The sequence below is a fragment of the Prinia subflava genome, chromosome 2, assembly GCF_021018805.1.
Source record: "Prinia subflava isolate CZ2003 ecotype Zambia chromosome 2, Cam_Psub_1.2, whole genome shotgun sequence".
Taxonomy (NCBI): domain Eukaryota; kingdom Metazoa; phylum Chordata; class Aves; order Passeriformes; family Cisticolidae; genus Prinia; species Prinia subflava.
In genome coordinates this window covers 12368498-12385861 of record NC_086248.1, presented here as the reverse complement: position 1 = coordinate 12385861, position 17364 = coordinate 12368498, and the positions used below count along the sequence as shown (strand labels likewise).

Genomic DNA, 17364 nt, shown 5'->3' with positions numbered 1-17364 from the left:
AAAGGGAAGAGGAAAAAGGACTTAAGTGCAAAGAGCAATACCAAAACAACATTGCATTCTATCGACATAAATATTAATACCCGAGCATAAGTTCTTGCTGAAAGTACAATATTCTGATTCCTGAACTTCTTAAAGAATTCTCCATCATAATGTTGCTCAGCTGCATGAGGCCCTCCAAGGATTTCCTTAAAAACAAAAAAAAAAAAGCAAGACTGCTTTTTATGCAAGATTTACAAAAGCATCAAAAAGTCTACACATCTTTTTATCCTAGGATGAGTAAGTATGAGATACATGCTGAAATGTATGCTGGGGTTTTTGTTTCAGTATGAAAAAAACAGATGCATTTTTGGTTGATAAGCTAAGACAATTTTCTGCCTTGTTTTAATTAAGGTTTAAACATCATTAGCTACAGAGCTGTGGTAAAAGCCATAATGGGAGTGTGTGCATTGCCAACTGCAAATTTAAAATTTAAAAACTTAGTAAAAAACAGTTTGACATTCTAAAAACTTTCATATTGGTAAGCTCATGGAAGAAAAGAATCTGTTAGAGAACCTGCACAGAACTTGCCAATTTGTCTGACAGGGAAATCACAGTATTCCTGCCTGACCTCTACATCCCATTTTGTTGGATAATTCAATTCCCTGCAGACACAGGACATTCAAAGCTGGCTTTTGCCCAACTGCACCTCTCAGGACTGGAAGCCATCCTTTTGAAACAGTGAACAGGAGAAACACAGGTACTTGAACAGAAAACATCTTACTTTTCTCCAGTGACAGACTGTAGCCCTTCCACAAGGCTATACACCAATGACACAATAAGTAAGAAAAAAGGGGAAAATGATGTGATGCAGAAGTTGCAGGAATAGCCGTGGTGTGAGAACTCAGAACTCACCTCGTAGGTCTCAAGGCGATCTAGGTAAGTTAACAGCTTCAGCCTGCTACGGCAGAGCTCCTTCTGTTCCAGGGACAGCCTGTGTTCAGAACAGGAATTTGCACATTTGCCATTAATATTTTATATCACGTGCATATGAAGACAAAGGTTACACATTTCAATTACTTTTTGCACTGGGATATATCAAGGAATTAAGTAAAACGAGAACTTTGACACAACATAATGCCAAAATTTAAACCACTTTTCTAGTAGGAATAATATATAGAAGAGTAACTAATTATGTTTTTGCAACTATGCAGTTATTACAAACCTATAATTCTGAATACAACATGGCTTAACATTTCATTTACTTTGAGAAGTTTACTGATAGTAGCAGTTCTTGACGCTTCTTGGCCTCTTTTTCCTTTCTTGTATCCATTTCTTCATCTGGTGACAAAAGGTCTTCATAGGGAATTTCAATGTCCACTTCCCCTGGTAGGATAAACCTGGAAGACAAAAATCAACAACCTAAGCAGTGAAGAGAAAAAAATAGTGAACTAATTTTTGAAGAGACATATTAAAACAGGTTTTTGTCTACGTTTTGACTAAAAATCTGCACATTTCTAGAAAAATACTGAATTTTTGTGTTGTAAACACGCAGGGATTCTTTCCAAACCAAAAAAAGACATCAACTCTTGTTTCCACTCCCTCCCTAAAACAAACCAAAACCAAACTTGATAAAAGTTTCTAAATTCCATAGCCAGCAGTGGAATTGGCAGCAGCTCTACAGCACACAGTGGCAATAGAAGACTGCACAATGAAAGAACAGTCTCTATTTCTACCACCAGAAATAGAACACTGAGAATTGTCTTTACTGTGTCTTGCTTCTGCTTGATCAAGTAAGACATATAACAGAATACATTTATAGGGTTAGTTGCAGCTTTCAGAAGCAACAAGAGAAACACATTCTCATAGCAAAATATTGACATCATAAATTCCCTCTGATGAAGAAATTACAGGGCATATACTTAAAATGAACACTGTATTTTATATACATACAGAGGTAAAAGGTATAGGTACTTTGTGGACATCTATAGAATAGTCTGAGTCAAAGCATGACCTTTCTAAGTCCTGCAAAACCTTCTCAGTATTTTCACCAGTGGTTGATAAGAAAAGAATTTTACCAAATTAATATAAAATATTTTTTTAAAGAAAACAAACAAAAAAAAGCTCTTCCCAAACCTGCCACCATCTTCTCCTTTTCCTATGGCCACAAGAGCCTCCAAATCTGTGCCTTTCAGGCCATACTGAAGCAGCTTTTTAGCAGCATCTGCACTTTCTGGAACTCTTTCCAAGCACTCATGAAGAACCCATGCACGTTTCTTGATTTTGCTCTGTCCAAGAATAAGAGCATAGACATGTTACAGAGTCCAATCCAAAGCAGTGGAACCAGAGATAACTTTAACCAGGTTAAAGTTTCCTCACGTATTTTTTCCACTTAAGAAGATGTTAAGCTCCTCTGCTGACTGACAATGAAAACCAACAAAAGATACGAGAACACAACAAACACAATTCCCTCAGAGTCTATGTGGCAGAAAAGAGCACAGAAATACCAAAAGATTTAGCAGAACTTTCACAACAGCTGGAACAGAAGTTACTATTTGTACTTTCAGATTAATGTCTCTCCTTTTTACACTAAATAAAATGTGATGGTTTGGGGGTAAAATACGTGTTTTATAAACCAAGTGCATATATTCCACAATAGCACTAGAGTAATTTTCAATACAATCCTTTTCACATGCCAGTAAGATTCTGTGACAGAAAAGGCACCAGAATTACAAAATGTATTTGCCTTATCTGCTGATCTTTGGTTGATATCACAGATAGAGAATGGCTGAATTTTGACATTCAGTCAATATCTGACTAGAATGAAAAAATAGATTACATTTCTCTTGATCTCTTGTAATACTTTAGCCTAGACTAACACACCTATCTATACTACTATATATACACTAATATACCTATATTACTAATAATATACTATACTAATACTAAACCATTGCTTAAATCATAATAGTAACCATGTTACTATTCCATAGTAATAGTATATTTCTATTACTAATACTTTACCACAGCCATGAGATTGTACAACTTCGACACCCTTTTTCTGCTGTGTTAGAAGTCCTTTTCCCAAGCCTAAAAACTCCCATGTTGAATTCTACTGAAAAGCTCAGTTACAGTTTGCAGTTACAGTCACTGTAAACTTTGTTATTCAAACTTGGCAACATAGCTACTGATACCAACTTCACCTTCCCAATTCATTTTCTATAATAATTTGAAGTTTAAAGAGTTGATAGTTCTACTTATTAGTCTTCATTTGCCAGGCAATAATCTACTGCTGCATGTGGGGAATGAGATTACCCACAGAAAGTGTGTTGCTATTAACAGAAGTTAAAAGATATTCCAAAAGAATAACTTGAATTAACTGCCAAGGTTTCTAGATCAGGCCTTCAAGTTAAATTGCTCTCTTACACATGACATGAAATGGAATTTGCAGGACGATTCTTCAAACTGCCACCAATTTGTAAATAAATTAGAACACAATTGAGAATTCCATTTCTGTAAAGATACCACATTCAGTCTGATAAGAAAGCCTAAACAAAAAAACCCACAGAACACAAACGCACCAAGTAGTCTTGAATTGAAGCGACATTAACAGCCGACTTCCTCCACTGCCTTTGGTACACAAGATCAGAATCAAGGCCGTACGTCTGAGCTAAAGACAAAGCTTCCCCATATTCTTCATTATCAATCTAAAAAGCAAACACATGAAAATGAAAGTAATCTGATTTCCATATTGAACAATGAATTGTAATTTCTGTGTGTTGGAAGAGGTAGAGGGATAATTACTCTGGGTATGCATAAGCAGGTAGGAAAGAGAGTGGTTCAAGATACAGATAAGTAAGACTCAGATGTGATAGATCTCTGGAAAACCAGATATTTTCCCCTCAAATAAAAGGAAGATGTTACTTAGGTAACATCATATTAGTTATACATCATATTTAGTCTGACATCAGCATTCCCTAAGAACTGTAACAGATACAGAGTGTGCTGGTTTACCATCAGGACAACTGCAATGGCCTAGACAAAGCAGTCTGCCCAAGAGCCCTAAAAACAAAGCAGTATCTGGTTGGTAAAAATGAGTCAGAGGCTTAATCTGTACGTACATCTGAAAAAACATGCAAAACATTCACAAAGGACTGTAAGTTAACCCACTCCTGGGTCAACAACAAGTTAAACTGATTTCATTCAATATATTTGCCAAGTCTTTCACTACATGCAAACACGTGACTGTATGTCCAAGTCTAGCTAAGCCAATGATGTACAGTGTCTCCCAGTGGAAACATCACCTCGTTTTAGTTATTATAATGCTAGTTTTAGAAAAGGATCCCTTTGATCAGGTGACACAGCACACTTAACTGTCAGTTAAGAGACTCTCAGAAGTATGTGCCTAAATCCTTTTGTCAACACAGCAAGAATTAAAAGAAAAATAAAAATTTCTTTTTAAATAAAGCTGATTAAGAGAGGCGTGACTTTTCCTTCTAGACTTACTTTTCTCTGGTACAGTTCCTCTGGAGTGGTGGATCTTAAGCTGACCAGGCGGAAATTCTTTGTAATAGTACGTGGTCGCTTCCGTGGAGGAGCAAATCGTTCCATTTCTGTCACAAAGTACAGGCCTTGCTTTAGGTAGCTGAAATACCTGTCCTTAGCAGAACTTTCATCATCTGAGTCTGAGTCGTCTTCTCCCTCATCTTCATCACCAGGCCTGCTCTCCAAGCGCAGCCTTTTTGGAACAAGTTTCACCTCACACTGCATAGAAAACATGAACAAGGAGCATCCACTAGTACACATAAACTAGTTTAGTAACAACCAAATTCATCTCCACTTCCAGGACTTCAGATTTCAGAATCAACATCCTCCCTCCCTCTCTCCCTCTAAACCCTTGGTTTCTCAGTTTGCTTAACCTGTTCCACAAACCCTGACTGCATCTGTCTCCTGGATCTGAGGCTTCATCCCCCACCTACCTAAGTGAAGGCTTCTTAGTCACCTGTCTTTACACTACATCTCCTGCACCAGCCAAGACAGGGCACAACAGTGGATTCATCTTCCCACGCTCTCTATAGCTTACTGAAGCATACAGGAGTGTTTTCAATCTCAGCTATTCAAAGCAAGGTTTTCTGTTCAATGTAATTTCAGACTAGATCCTCAGGCTGCACTATGCCAGTCACCAGCTCTATATATTATTTCCAGAATAATACAACTTTTCAAAAACATACACACAAGCTTTGGTGTGTACTTAGATTTTCTGATTCTAATGCTAACCTCTGAATAAGATGTTTAAGACCTATTTCAATATAAGCTTTAGAAAAGAGTAATTTTCTCAGTTTTAAAGAAACTTTAAAACTGATTAACTTTATTATATTCTACTCCCTTCTGGAGTCCTACTACAAATAAAGAAAAGATGACGTGACTCTGCCTTCATTGCGTTCCTCATGTCTAATTGAAATGTGTTCACTCTGTCTCTATGAGCCATGTATTTCAAAGTGGAAGAGGGATGGTTGCAGTGTTCTTCAGATGCACTAACATACAAGGCAAGGTTACTGTCAACACAAATTCTTCTCTGTTGCAAGTTTCCTCTCATTGAGGCAACCTTCCAGGAGTTTTGCCTCTACTCTCCACAAGTTATTTATTCTTTTATCAAGTTTTTCTTAAAAGAGTTAGGTTGCAGCAAGTTCAGAAACTCCCTGCAATGCCTATCTACAGATAAGGAAGCAGAATCGCTTTTCTTATGAGTACTTACATGTTTCATTTTAACCCCCCTACCTTATAATACATATTAAAAAAAAAGCGAAGTGTTATACTGCATTCCAAAAGGATACCTGCTTGTGCACATTCCTCACCTCCAGACTCAGAAATCCTCCATCATGAGCTGAAGTGACTTGAGGAGAGCTCTCAAACCACTCACATGCCTTTCCCAGCAGGTTTCTCAGTGTCTTGACTGATGACACAGTCAGTGCACCAGAGCAGCGAGCAAGGATGACAGAATTATCTGCCCACCAATTTACATCTATCAATGGGTAATAGGATTCTTTATCTAAAATAAGAATGCACCATATAAAGAAAGATAATGTTAACCTCAGGTAAAAACAGAGGAGACTTCCATTATGAAAAAATACGGTCTAATCTAACAGATATTTACTGCTCTATTTGCAACCTTGGTTCACTAAGTTTGTATTTTATATCAATTACTTTTTACTAAACCATTTTTGTTTAAAGCAAAGCTGTTGAGAACAAAAAAAGGCACTTAATTACAAACATAATAGATATAAATTATTTGGAAAAAATTCACAGTAAACTGATTTACTTGCACAAAAAGTGGCGGATTTTTGATCTTTGATAATTATCTACTTCATTATCTATCAGGCCATCCTCAACATGACATAATAATACTAATGAAAGTCAGAAAAGGCTACACTGCTTTTGAGGACAAGTAAACATATCAACATATTTCAAGAGGAGGTTGTTAGGAATATTGAACTAAAAAACCAAATAAATAAAAAACTCTCTAGGACTGAGGGTGGAAGCTATGGCATCTCCAGTCACTGCCTTGATTATGGTAAGTGGGTGTTGGGATAAACTGTTCAGCAGAGAGCTCATTTTGCTCCCCACACATCACTTTCCATTCCTCTGATGAAAACAACCTTTCCCCAAACATTCCTTTTTTAATAGTACTTAATCTGCAGCCTACCTATGAAGGTCAGATGAATTAACCCAAAGATAGAATCACCAAGGAAAATAGAAACAGGAATCTTTCAATAATATAGATGTGTACAAGTGGCAGCAAATGGATCATGGAATAGCTATTGATCTCTGCACTCTTGGAACAGCCATGCAACAACCAGGTGCTAAATTACTGCACACACTGGCCTGAACTTCTGGAGTACAATAGAGAGTGATGAGACAAATCCAGTCAGAGGAAAATTGTTTTAGAATTGTTTTTAGAATTTTAAACTGACATCTTTAAATTACAGTAGCTTTCAACATTTATTAGACATTCACAGGAAGAAAAAAATGAAATCCTGTACTAACTGAAATACCAAGTTCTTTATGGCTATAAAAACATTCCTAAGAGAGAACACACTCATTTAGCTCTGCCATGCTGCAAATTCAAATCATGCAATTTTGGCAACCTGACTGAGATTTAATTAAGCCATTTCAGCCTTCGTATATTAGCATTACTATTTTTAACTTCACAGTGATATAAAATAATGATCTAACTGTACTGCATACCTTTTATTTTCTTTCTTTTTTCACTGGAGAGTCTCCAGTCTGGGTTAAGCTCATCATAGCCTGGCTAAAAACAAAAATTATATTCAAGTAAATCTTTGTAACACCGAGCCCATTTATTTACTTGGTAGCTGACCCACTCATTTTTCAGTTAAAATGCTTCCTATAAATTCAAACTCTTCTTAAGCATAAACATACGACTGGTGCAGTACCATTGTACTTTTCTACAGACAATAAAAGAAAAAAAAAGGAAAAAAAAAAAAAAAGGCAAAAAACAAAAAAACCACAGCACAACAACAAAACCACAAGTCATGGCCTGACCAGCTTTAAAGAGCAATGATACCCTTACGATTTCTGTAATTAAAGTCCTCCAGCAATCAAAAGCCAAGTGTTTGCTTTTCATGTCTACATATAGGACTGCAGGCACATAAAATAATCTTCAAAACAGTCTGTGTAGTGGTCCTGTGTGACAGTCTAGCACAGTTGTGTAAGTATTTTCCCCAACTATTTTAATAATTATAAAGCCCCTTTCAAGACTAGTGCAAGAAACGAAGCAGCACTATTAATTGATGCACTGCAAGGTTTAGAATTGTGTTGCAGTGCTGCTATTTTAAACGTGATTCAGCAGTGACAGAAATCCTGCCCCCAAGTGCAATGCAGTGGAAGTACAGGAAGCTGAAATACCTAAAGCACATTTGGGTCAAGCAGAAGGTGTTTTTCAGACTTGAATTTTCATTAGAAAGAGGAGAGTCTACTAATTAAAAGTAAATATGAGGCAACTCCAAGTTAATTGCACACATATTATGAAAATACACATTATACTTGAACACCAGTTTCACCTGTAAAAAAAATTTTGAGAACAGTCAAGCACTAAATATTCATTTATATCACCCTCACTGAATTATAAAGTCCCAAATGCTCCTTCAGAATACAGATTCATTATTGCTATAAAGAAAGAAAAAATACAACTCACTATAAGCATCCCTGAGCAAAATTTGCCTGATGTGTATACTAAAAATAGAGATAAATAGATATGCATTTTAGACAGGCGACACTTATCCCAACACTAGAGCAGAACTTCTTTGACTTTTTTTTGTTTGTTGTGGTTGCTGTTTAAAAATTATTTCTAAATAAGCTTGAAATTACATTTCCACCCCTTTGTTTACCCTTTTGGAACTGATAGTTTTATGTCTCATAGGTTTCAAACACAACACACAGTATTTCCAGTGAAAAGCCTTTCTTTATTAGTCAAGAAACTAATGGGAAGAAAATCAGAACATTTCATGTACTAGTGTGCATCGTTTCAGATTTTTCACTTTTCACAATGCATTTTCCCACTAAAATAAGTTTTATTATTTTTTTTCCTTGAAAACTAATTAGCTTTAAATTCCCAGTTTTTAAATTCCCACAAGTCACATAAAAGTTTGCTAGTGTCTGAGCAACTCCTAATGTAAGTTCCCCTACTTAGTTCTGCAAACAACTCCTGTAGAAAGCATTGGACTTAATAGCAACTTGATTAAGAAAATATTCTACAGTGCCATCTGGAAGCAGGTATGGTAAATTTTGAGGGAGGAATAGAAAACATTGAGACATTCAGGCGAATTTGGTTTCAACCACTGAAACAAATTTACCCATTTTAGCCTCTACTTCTCTTCTATAAAGGCATCTCAGTCTAATGGCATTGTAGTCTAATTCTTGGCACATGAAAATGCCTCATGAAAAATTCATTGCAACATAATTGGTTCTTTTTCTTAATTTTGCAAGTTTACAGTTTATGGGTGTAACATAGAAAGATTATTATAAAAGTAAGTATAGGGCTCTTGGAAAACATGGAGCTGACTGGGAAGCTAGTACTCAGCTAACACATCTTACTCCTCTCATCTCCTACAAAAACACACTTCCAGAGGAGCAGGACATACAATCCAAGTGTCTAAACATGTACATTCTTCTTACCTGAGCAGTTTGGTCCCATTCTCCTTGTTGTCTGAGAGATGGAATAGACCAGATCGTCAGTTTTCCTGAGAAATGAATAGCTGCCAAAAGAGCTCCATCAGGAGAAAGATTCATCTTGAAAACTCCATCCTGCCAACACGATATCCAAGCAAATACAAACATTATAAAAATATACAACAAGGAATACCCCAAAAATACCTCTAAATATATATTTTTTTCTATTTTAGGGGAACAAAAAATTGTACAATCTTCCACTCCAAAAAGTTAACATGTCTTAAATTAAAAACAAACAAAAAAACCCTTACTCTAAAAGAAAAAGACAAGAGATCAGTTGTGGTATGGAGGAGTAAAACCAACCTGCATAAAGGAAGAACACTATCTTAGCATGAACAAATCTTTAGGAATGTTAACTTTTGTATCAAGTTGTTACATGGCAAACAAAACCTGGAAATGCAGCATTCCTAAGAGAACTCCCTGAGAGCAATGCAAAGCTACTTGGAAAACTGCAGGTCATTCTCTGTACAGAAAAAGCCTTCAGCAACCTCAGTTTCTACTATCCTGACTCTCTGGTCCACTCCAGGAAGACTATTACTAAACCACAGCTTAGTACAGCTCTTTCTCCCTGGGAGCAAACTTCTGGGTGGCATTATTACAAATCAATTTCTTGAATTAAAGGACAAAAAAGGGAAACAAGAAATACAGACATTCAGAGACTTTGGAGGAACATTTCAGGACACTGAATCAGAATCCAAGAATCTCTTGAGTGACAACAGACCAAGTAGTAACATAACAAATATCAGATTACGTCCATACAGATAAAATAATTCAATATTTGTAAGTTAACTTCATCAAGGCTACAAAAATTCTCCTAGATTAACTTCTCCTTCAGCTCTGGATACCTTAAGAGACAAAGCATACTTTAACAAAATACCTTCTTAAGGATCCACAAAGTCCTGCACAGTTACAACTGGATCTGTATGCTATTTCCACAAGACATTCTAAATACACACTTGAATTTTAAAGTCAAACTTAGTGCCACTGGCAATGAATGGCAACTTCTGAAAATACGTTTTAGATTTATTCGCTCCTCTCCCAACAAAATTTTACGTTTTCAGAGAGACCATTCAGTTCTTAAAGTGTCTCATCTTCCCTGGAAGACAACAACATGCAGATTCCTAAAAATTACATTGTTCATAAAATTCCATTTTGTTAGTTCACTTTCAAAAACATTTTAATAAGGATTCATAGTTAAAATTGCCCAAATTTGCAGCTAACCAATTTTTTAAGCCAGCACCTCCCCTCTCAGAAAACACCCCAAACAGAAATGAAGCACAGAAAGTTTAGCTGATATCCATCAATAAAGAAGTTTTAATGGCTTTTCTACAGAACGTTACTGGTAGGTATTGTTTGAAGATAAAAATATTCCTTTCAGGTCACTGTGTTTATTTGGACTTCGTTTTGTTTAATTATTGTTTTTATTTTATTCATATGGCTTTTTAAAGTTCTAGGTATGCCAGAGAAGCAATAACAATCCAGAAATCTGTTTACTGTTGTACGATGGCTTGCAGCTGTTGAGAGCACTCCTTAACTCCCTTCCTAAAACGTGTTTTCAATTGAAAAGGAGAGCATTAAGGGGCTTTTTAAATCCATTAAGAATTATTTATATTAGAAGATATTCATATTCTCTGACTATATTCTTAGGGAGCTGGAATACTGCACTTTCAACTGTAATTCGCCCAGGAATTGTACATCTCTTCTAATGGCAATTCTCTCTTTCAAGTCAATTTGCATGCACAAAAGACAAAAAACAGAAGATTGTTAAAGAGCCTAGAAACACAGAGCTAAAATATATAACCCATTCAGATAACTGATCAATTGTATACATCACAGATCTTGAAAGGAGGTAAATGTTTACTCAGCTGTCAGTAATAATTCTCTGGCTGTGAGATTTAGTTATTGAGTGGCCATTAACACATTCAAATTTATCACCCAAGCCTCTCTTATCTATAAAAATTAATCATTCCTTTGCCAAAGCAGACAATGCTGCCTCCAAAAACAGCTCATCAGCTTAAGGCAACAGCAAAACAAGATGCTGAGAAACTCCGCAGGCTGGCACTTCACATTTTTAAAGTGTCATTTAACAACACTAAGAATCAAATCCCAGTGTAGCCAGTTCTAACACACAAATCCTCTAGCTGCTGTGTCTGTCATATATTAACCCTGGTGTTAATTTCACACTAGGAATAAAAACTATACCTTACATATTTAAGCCATAATCTCTGAAATTGGATCAAAACATTCAAGGATGAATAAGCTTCCACATTTCTTCATTAATTTAGTACTAGCAAGTACAGTGAAGGTGAAGTTCAGTACAGCTACATGCAGTACAAGCTTTTCAGCAAAAAAAGCTTAAGTCAGCTTTAGCATTTTCAGTGAAGGAAATAAAATCTCTCCCTGTTCCACCCTTGAGAAAGATTCAGAAAGATTTGTATTCCCTTTCCAATCAAGTAGGCAACTTCTTTTAACCAGTCACCTAAAACATCCCAAAAATCTATTAAGGTAATTTCCAACTCAGATCAGCCATTTTTTTCTCCCAGGAGGACACAGAGTGAAGGTGGTAGACAGATTCTTTACTGTTCTTTCCTTGTAAAGCAAAAGAAAGGATAAAAATTTTTTCTACAAGAAGGGAAAGGGGGATAGAAAAAGGAATCAAGCCAAGGATACACACGATGAGTAGACAAGAGATAAGAAAAGGAAGTGCAGTACTGCATAGGAAGTTCCTAAGGCACGAAGAAAGCCATGAGCACTGCATACAACACCTCAGAAATACAGAAAGCACACACCTACACCTCAGCACGACATTGAAGACCTAACACTCGTTCAGGGCAGAGGAGAACACAAGGTCCACACCCAGAGTTTGTTAAGAGTAAGCTGATTCTGATCAGCAGTTTCACTAGGTTTACATGCATCCTGGGAGCAGAAGTCTGACCCGTAATAAACTTCTGAAGCTACTTAGCAAAATGCTTCCATAGTATCTCAGACTGTAAAATAAAGTCCTTGTGCCTGCCCTATTTAAGCCATGAATGATTAGTCTGAATCCATCCATTTTTCTTCCCCACGTGGTGTGCAAATTGTAGGCTGAGGATTTTTTGTTGTTTTCTAGAAGGATAGGTGTAGTGTAAAGGCTGTTTTGTTCTTACACTTCATCTCTTGGGCATATATTTGAGAAGCATCATCACAATCTACCTTCTCCTTGTAGAATATGTAACACATATAACATGGTCTGATTATCACATTCATTAACAAATAATTAGGTGACTTCTTATACCTTCTTTATTGAATAAGGGTTTACATTTCATATTGAACTCTACATCTCTAAACCTGTTCCTGAAACCCAGCGACTCAAGCTTCAGCAAATGAACTAACTGGATTTTTAAGAAAGCCAGTTAAGTGGCAAGCTACTCCATTTAATGCTAAAGAGTTTTGATTAATTTAATAGAATGTTAATTCCTAAGTTGCATAAATTAAAACCTAATTTCAGTCAGTCTCTTAGGCAGTCATTAATGGACAATTATGTTAGTAAAATACACTTCTGAGGTAGACCTAGATCTTAATACCTGTTCTGTTCCTCGCCTGTTGTAAAATCTTAAATTCATAATCCTTAATAATCCTCTTCTCTGTGCCTGTAAGAACAGAAACAATATATTTTCAAACAATGAAAAACAATCTCATATACTGTTTTATGCACCAAAAATTAAGTCATTTATAACAGTAAAACAATTCTGCAAGATTCTTTAGAGGCTCTGCAGAAAGACCTTGACAAGTTAGAGAGATGGGCAATCAACAACCATATGAAATTACTAAGGCCAAGTGCTGGATCGTGTATCTGGGGCAACCCTGGCTGTGTGCACAGACTGGGGAATGAGAGGCTGGAGAGCAGTGCTGGGGAAAGGGACCTGAGGGTCCTGGTCAACAGTGAGGGCAATCAGTCAGCAGTGCTACAATATAGGAAAGAGATTAAGGTTAGATTAAAGCATCCAAAGAAGGCCACCAGGATGGTGAAGGGCCTTGAGGGGAAGCCGTGTGAGGAGTGACTGAGGTCACTTGGTCTGCTCAGCCTGGAGGAGACTGAGGGGAGATCTCACTGCAGTCACAGCTTCCTCAAAGAAGAGGAGGGGCAGGCACTGATCTGTGCTCTGTGGTGACAGTGACAGGACCTGAGAGAATGGCCTGAATTTGTGTTAAGGGAGGTTTAGTTTGGATACTAGGAAAAGGTTCTTCATCCAGAGGTGTCTGGCCATTGAACAGGCTCCCCAGGGAAGTGGCCACAGCACCAGCCTGACAAAGTTCAAAAAATGTTTGGACAACGCTCTTGGGCACATGGTGTGAGTCGGGGTGTCCTGTGCAGAGCCAGCAGTTGCCCTCAATGATCTTTGTGGGTCTCTTCCAACTCAGCATATTCTACGATGTTACTACTTTTAAATTTCTGTAAGACTGCCTATTTTAAAATAATGCAAGCATAACAAAGTCTGTTTGTATAATTCTGTCCACTTCAATAGGTATATAACAGGTCACAGAAAAGCACTACTCATTTGCAATTAAATTAACAACTCACTTGTAATACTAATACTAAGCAATACCTATGTAAAAGTAAACACTGAAATTTATATTGTAAATGGATGTCAGCATAACCAAGTTGATACCAAATCAAACATTTACTTCTAGAAGCAAAAGAAATCAAGAGCCAGAATTAAATTGGAGAACTTATTTCAGGTGTGCTGCCTTCTGTTCTGAAGTAATAGAAGAACAAACTGTAATTTTTTCCAACAAAGACAGGTAACATAGCCCTGTGTACAACTAGGGGCAAAAAATATTGTAGCTTGGAAATCTACAGACTCCTTTCTTGTTTTTTGTTTTAAAACCACAAGTGATAATTAACCTGAAGTTCAAATCATACTACAGAAGAAGCAAAAACAGACAGACACTGTAGGGAAAAAGATAACTGTTTAGACATACACATCATAGCTTAGAAAATAGCAAAATATCATATTAAATTCATCTTTAAAGAGAGATACTAACTGAACTTCCAGTGACAATATTCATCCAGTAAAATGAGGACACATACTTACTGTTCTAACATCATCTTCGTAACTAGTGACCTGTTTGTAATGGGGAGAGCCTGACAGAATTCTCCAGGCAGATATCCCACAACCAGCTGCTTTAGATACTCCATCTTCATCTGTTTCACAGCCTCCTACAAGGAGAAGTCTGTAAAACATATAAAGATGTATTATGATTTCATATACTGCCATATTTGTTTTTAGTTTGCTTATATCTATAGCAGTTTGCTTAGAGTAAGAAAAGGCTAAATATACCAAGACACTTAACAGCCACAATAAACTTTTGTCTGTGACTAAATAGCCTGAAATCTAAAAATACTTCAATATTGTTCAAGTAACATTTGTTATTTGTAGCACGTATACCTATTTATTCTCATCTCTAGCTTTCCAGGTAAGTCATAATTCCCAACATCTAAAATAAAATAAATCTGGCCACAAGTTTGAGATTCCCCCTTACCCTCAAAAAGGATAAAAATTTACTGCTTAAGCATATGACAAGTTCTGATCATCCTGTTTAAGCATCAGATTTCCATTTATTCAAATGTGGTACAAAAGCTATTTCTCTTTCACTGAAGAACTGAACACACTAAGGTTTGTCAATTCTGTTTTCTAAACCCATTGTACCAATTACACATGTAATAATTTCATTACACACCATATGTGGCATTCTAAAAACTTCCACGTAAGTCTTATAATTATTGCTGATCACCACTAAACTGTATCAAAGTATTTGCCCCTGAAAACTTTTCACCTTATTAACAGGAGCTTCTATATTTAACTGATGACTACTTTGATGAAAACTTCAAGAATAGGTGTCTAAGTTTGTTTGGAAGCATTACTGTAATGAATCATCCACCAAAAGGTGAAGCATCTACATAAAAAGGCGCAACTGTAGGAGCTCTCCAGCCTGGGAATGCTCCCTTATCCCTTTCCCAAGGCCACACCATTCCCGCAGTGCTCTGCCCCCAGCAGCAGCTGCCGCTCACACAGTGCAGCTCTGGCTGCCAGGGATGCCAAAACTACACCCACAAAAGTCAAATCAAAAAATAAAGGAAAAGAAAAATCCTTCCACATTTAATCCTCTTTAAGACATCAGTAAAACTTCTTTACTATTCCTAGGTCTCCTGCTAGTCACAAATGTTCAGCAGGATGATTTTGTACCATGGATCAATGACAGAATCACATCATCAGTTAGGAAAAGAACCTCTGAGATCACCAAGCCTAACCCATGACCAAACACTACCACATCAACTAGACCAGCTCAAGGAATGGTGACTCCCACCACCCCCTGGGCAGTCCATTCCAGTGGCTAACCACCCTCAATGTGAAAAAATTGCTCCTGATGCCCAACCTGAAACTCCCCTGGCACAGCTTAAGCCTCATCTTCTATGTCTTTCCGGCTCCTTGGGAGAGGAGGTTGACCCCCACCTGTACATTTGTGACTAGCAGAACGTGGTAAGATCTCTCTTGAGAGTGATGCTTAAAGCTCCTGAGAGTTTTGGCTATTCCGTAGTGTAAAGAATGGCCTAAGGCAGTAAAACAGAAGTCACTTTCACCAAAACCTGCAATAGCAGACATGAACATGAGGAAGCCTAATGTTTTTTCTTGCAGAGGTGCTCTACACAGAGCAAAGCCAGCATGCAGCAGCTTGTGCAGCTGTTTCCAGGCTTCATTTCTAGATCCTTAAAGATCTGCATACCTCTGGGACCATCAGAGGACTCCTGGGAAGCCTTTGAGGAACTCCACAATGCCTGTCATTGCCAGGAAGAGCTAGCTAGTGAGCTTTAGAAGCTTTGAGCAGGATCTGCCAGATGTTCCTAACCCAAGGGTACTTTAAGCTTTTGTTCCAGAGGGACACCTGACTAACAGGGGCCAGGAACCTTTTCAACAAGTCCTAGAAAAAGACCTATGTAAATGCCAGGCCTAGAGTGCAGCATTTTGCAGAAAGTGACAGCCAGAACCTGTCTCTGTTCTAAACAACCACAGGGATGTGCTGCCAGGCTCACTCTCCAGCACCTTAGAGGCCTTTGACACAGCCCATGCTCCGAAGGGAGGACACAGATGTGCAGGTCCTGGACTGCAGTGACGTGGCTCCAAGTAACTGCTCCAGCTGACCCTGAGGGGAAGCGGAATGGACTGGATGATCTCCAAGAGTTCCTCCAGTCTCAAAACCTGGCTGCTCTTGCAGTACCTCAATAGTACTCCACTCCCCAGGTTTGTACAAAGTTGGGTTGAAGACAACCAGTGTAACATTGGTCTCGAGAACAAGCTCAGTTGATGCATCCAAGAAAAACTGGATACGCCCTTCTTTACTTAGCAATTTTGGTACAAAAAAATTTAAGTAAATCTGAACCCCTTGAAAGCTCCTTCATCACAAGCCCTTCATTGCAAACTTTAGGCTTTAATATCAAACATTTCTGCAGCAAATGCAGATAATGCAAAAATAAGACATTAGGCTCCAGATTAAGCTACCAAAACAAAAGCAGCTGTTGAACCTTGAATTTGAGTTTACAAAGACCTCACATTGAAGCAGACATTTAAGTTTTGTCAACTAAAATGCACCACAAATTCCATCCTAGATGAAAGGGGAAGAAGTGGAAGATGGAAGGGTGTTCACACAAGAACACCAATATTAGGTATCTAAATTCAGGTATATAATACTTTCCTAAAACAGTAAAAATCATTATTGGATTTTTTTTCCCAAAGCTATTGCTTCAAGTTTCCCTACAGGTTCAGAAACATTCCCTGCTGACATATTCTCTTTGCAATTATCATACACCCAGTTGAAAAGATTAACTAAATTTAGTTCTTAACTGCTATTTTATTGCACTATAATGGGTCATGAGCAAATACACAGTAATCCAGTAATGCATTAAGTCAAGCCTTATAAGCAGTGAAGAGAGATCAGTATAATTTCATCTGAGATTAAATGAAATGCAAGAAAACACAAACTGACAAAGTTGAACTTGTGTTATCAAAATTCACATTACTGAAAATTAAAAGTTCAAGGTGTGTCAACAATTTTCTTTAATGTACAACTTTGAAGTAGTTGTGTTTAAGCCCTTCTAGGGTT

At 37.3% G+C, this 17364-nt stretch overlaps 1 protein-coding gene across 1 annotated transcript in view; it reads right to left on the bottom strand.

Moving 5' to 3' along the window:
- The window catches only part of NBAS (NBAS subunit of NRZ tethering complex), a 162541-nt gene that overhangs the window by 133189 nt on the left and 11988 nt on the right, over positions 1–17364 (bottom strand). Inside the window, exons 10-20 of the mRNA XM_063424697.1 lie at positions 14301–14439; positions 12789–12854; positions 9172–9300; positions 7222–7285; positions 5832–6025; positions 4483–4740; positions 3558–3683; positions 2113–2264; positions 1242–1376; positions 892–970; positions 81–185 (exon numbers count right to left, since the gene is read on the bottom strand). Of these exons, the coding sequence (XP_063280767.1) occupies positions 81–185; positions 892–970; positions 1242–1376; positions 2113–2264; positions 3558–3683; positions 4483–4740; positions 5832–6025; positions 7222–7285; positions 9172–9300; positions 12789–12854; positions 14301–14439 (1447 nt within the window). The remainder of the gene's footprint in view (positions 1–80; positions 186–891; positions 971–1241; positions 1377–2112; positions 2265–3557; positions 3684–4482; positions 4741–5831; positions 6026–7221; positions 7286–9171; positions 9301–12788; positions 12855–14300; positions 14440–17364) is intronic.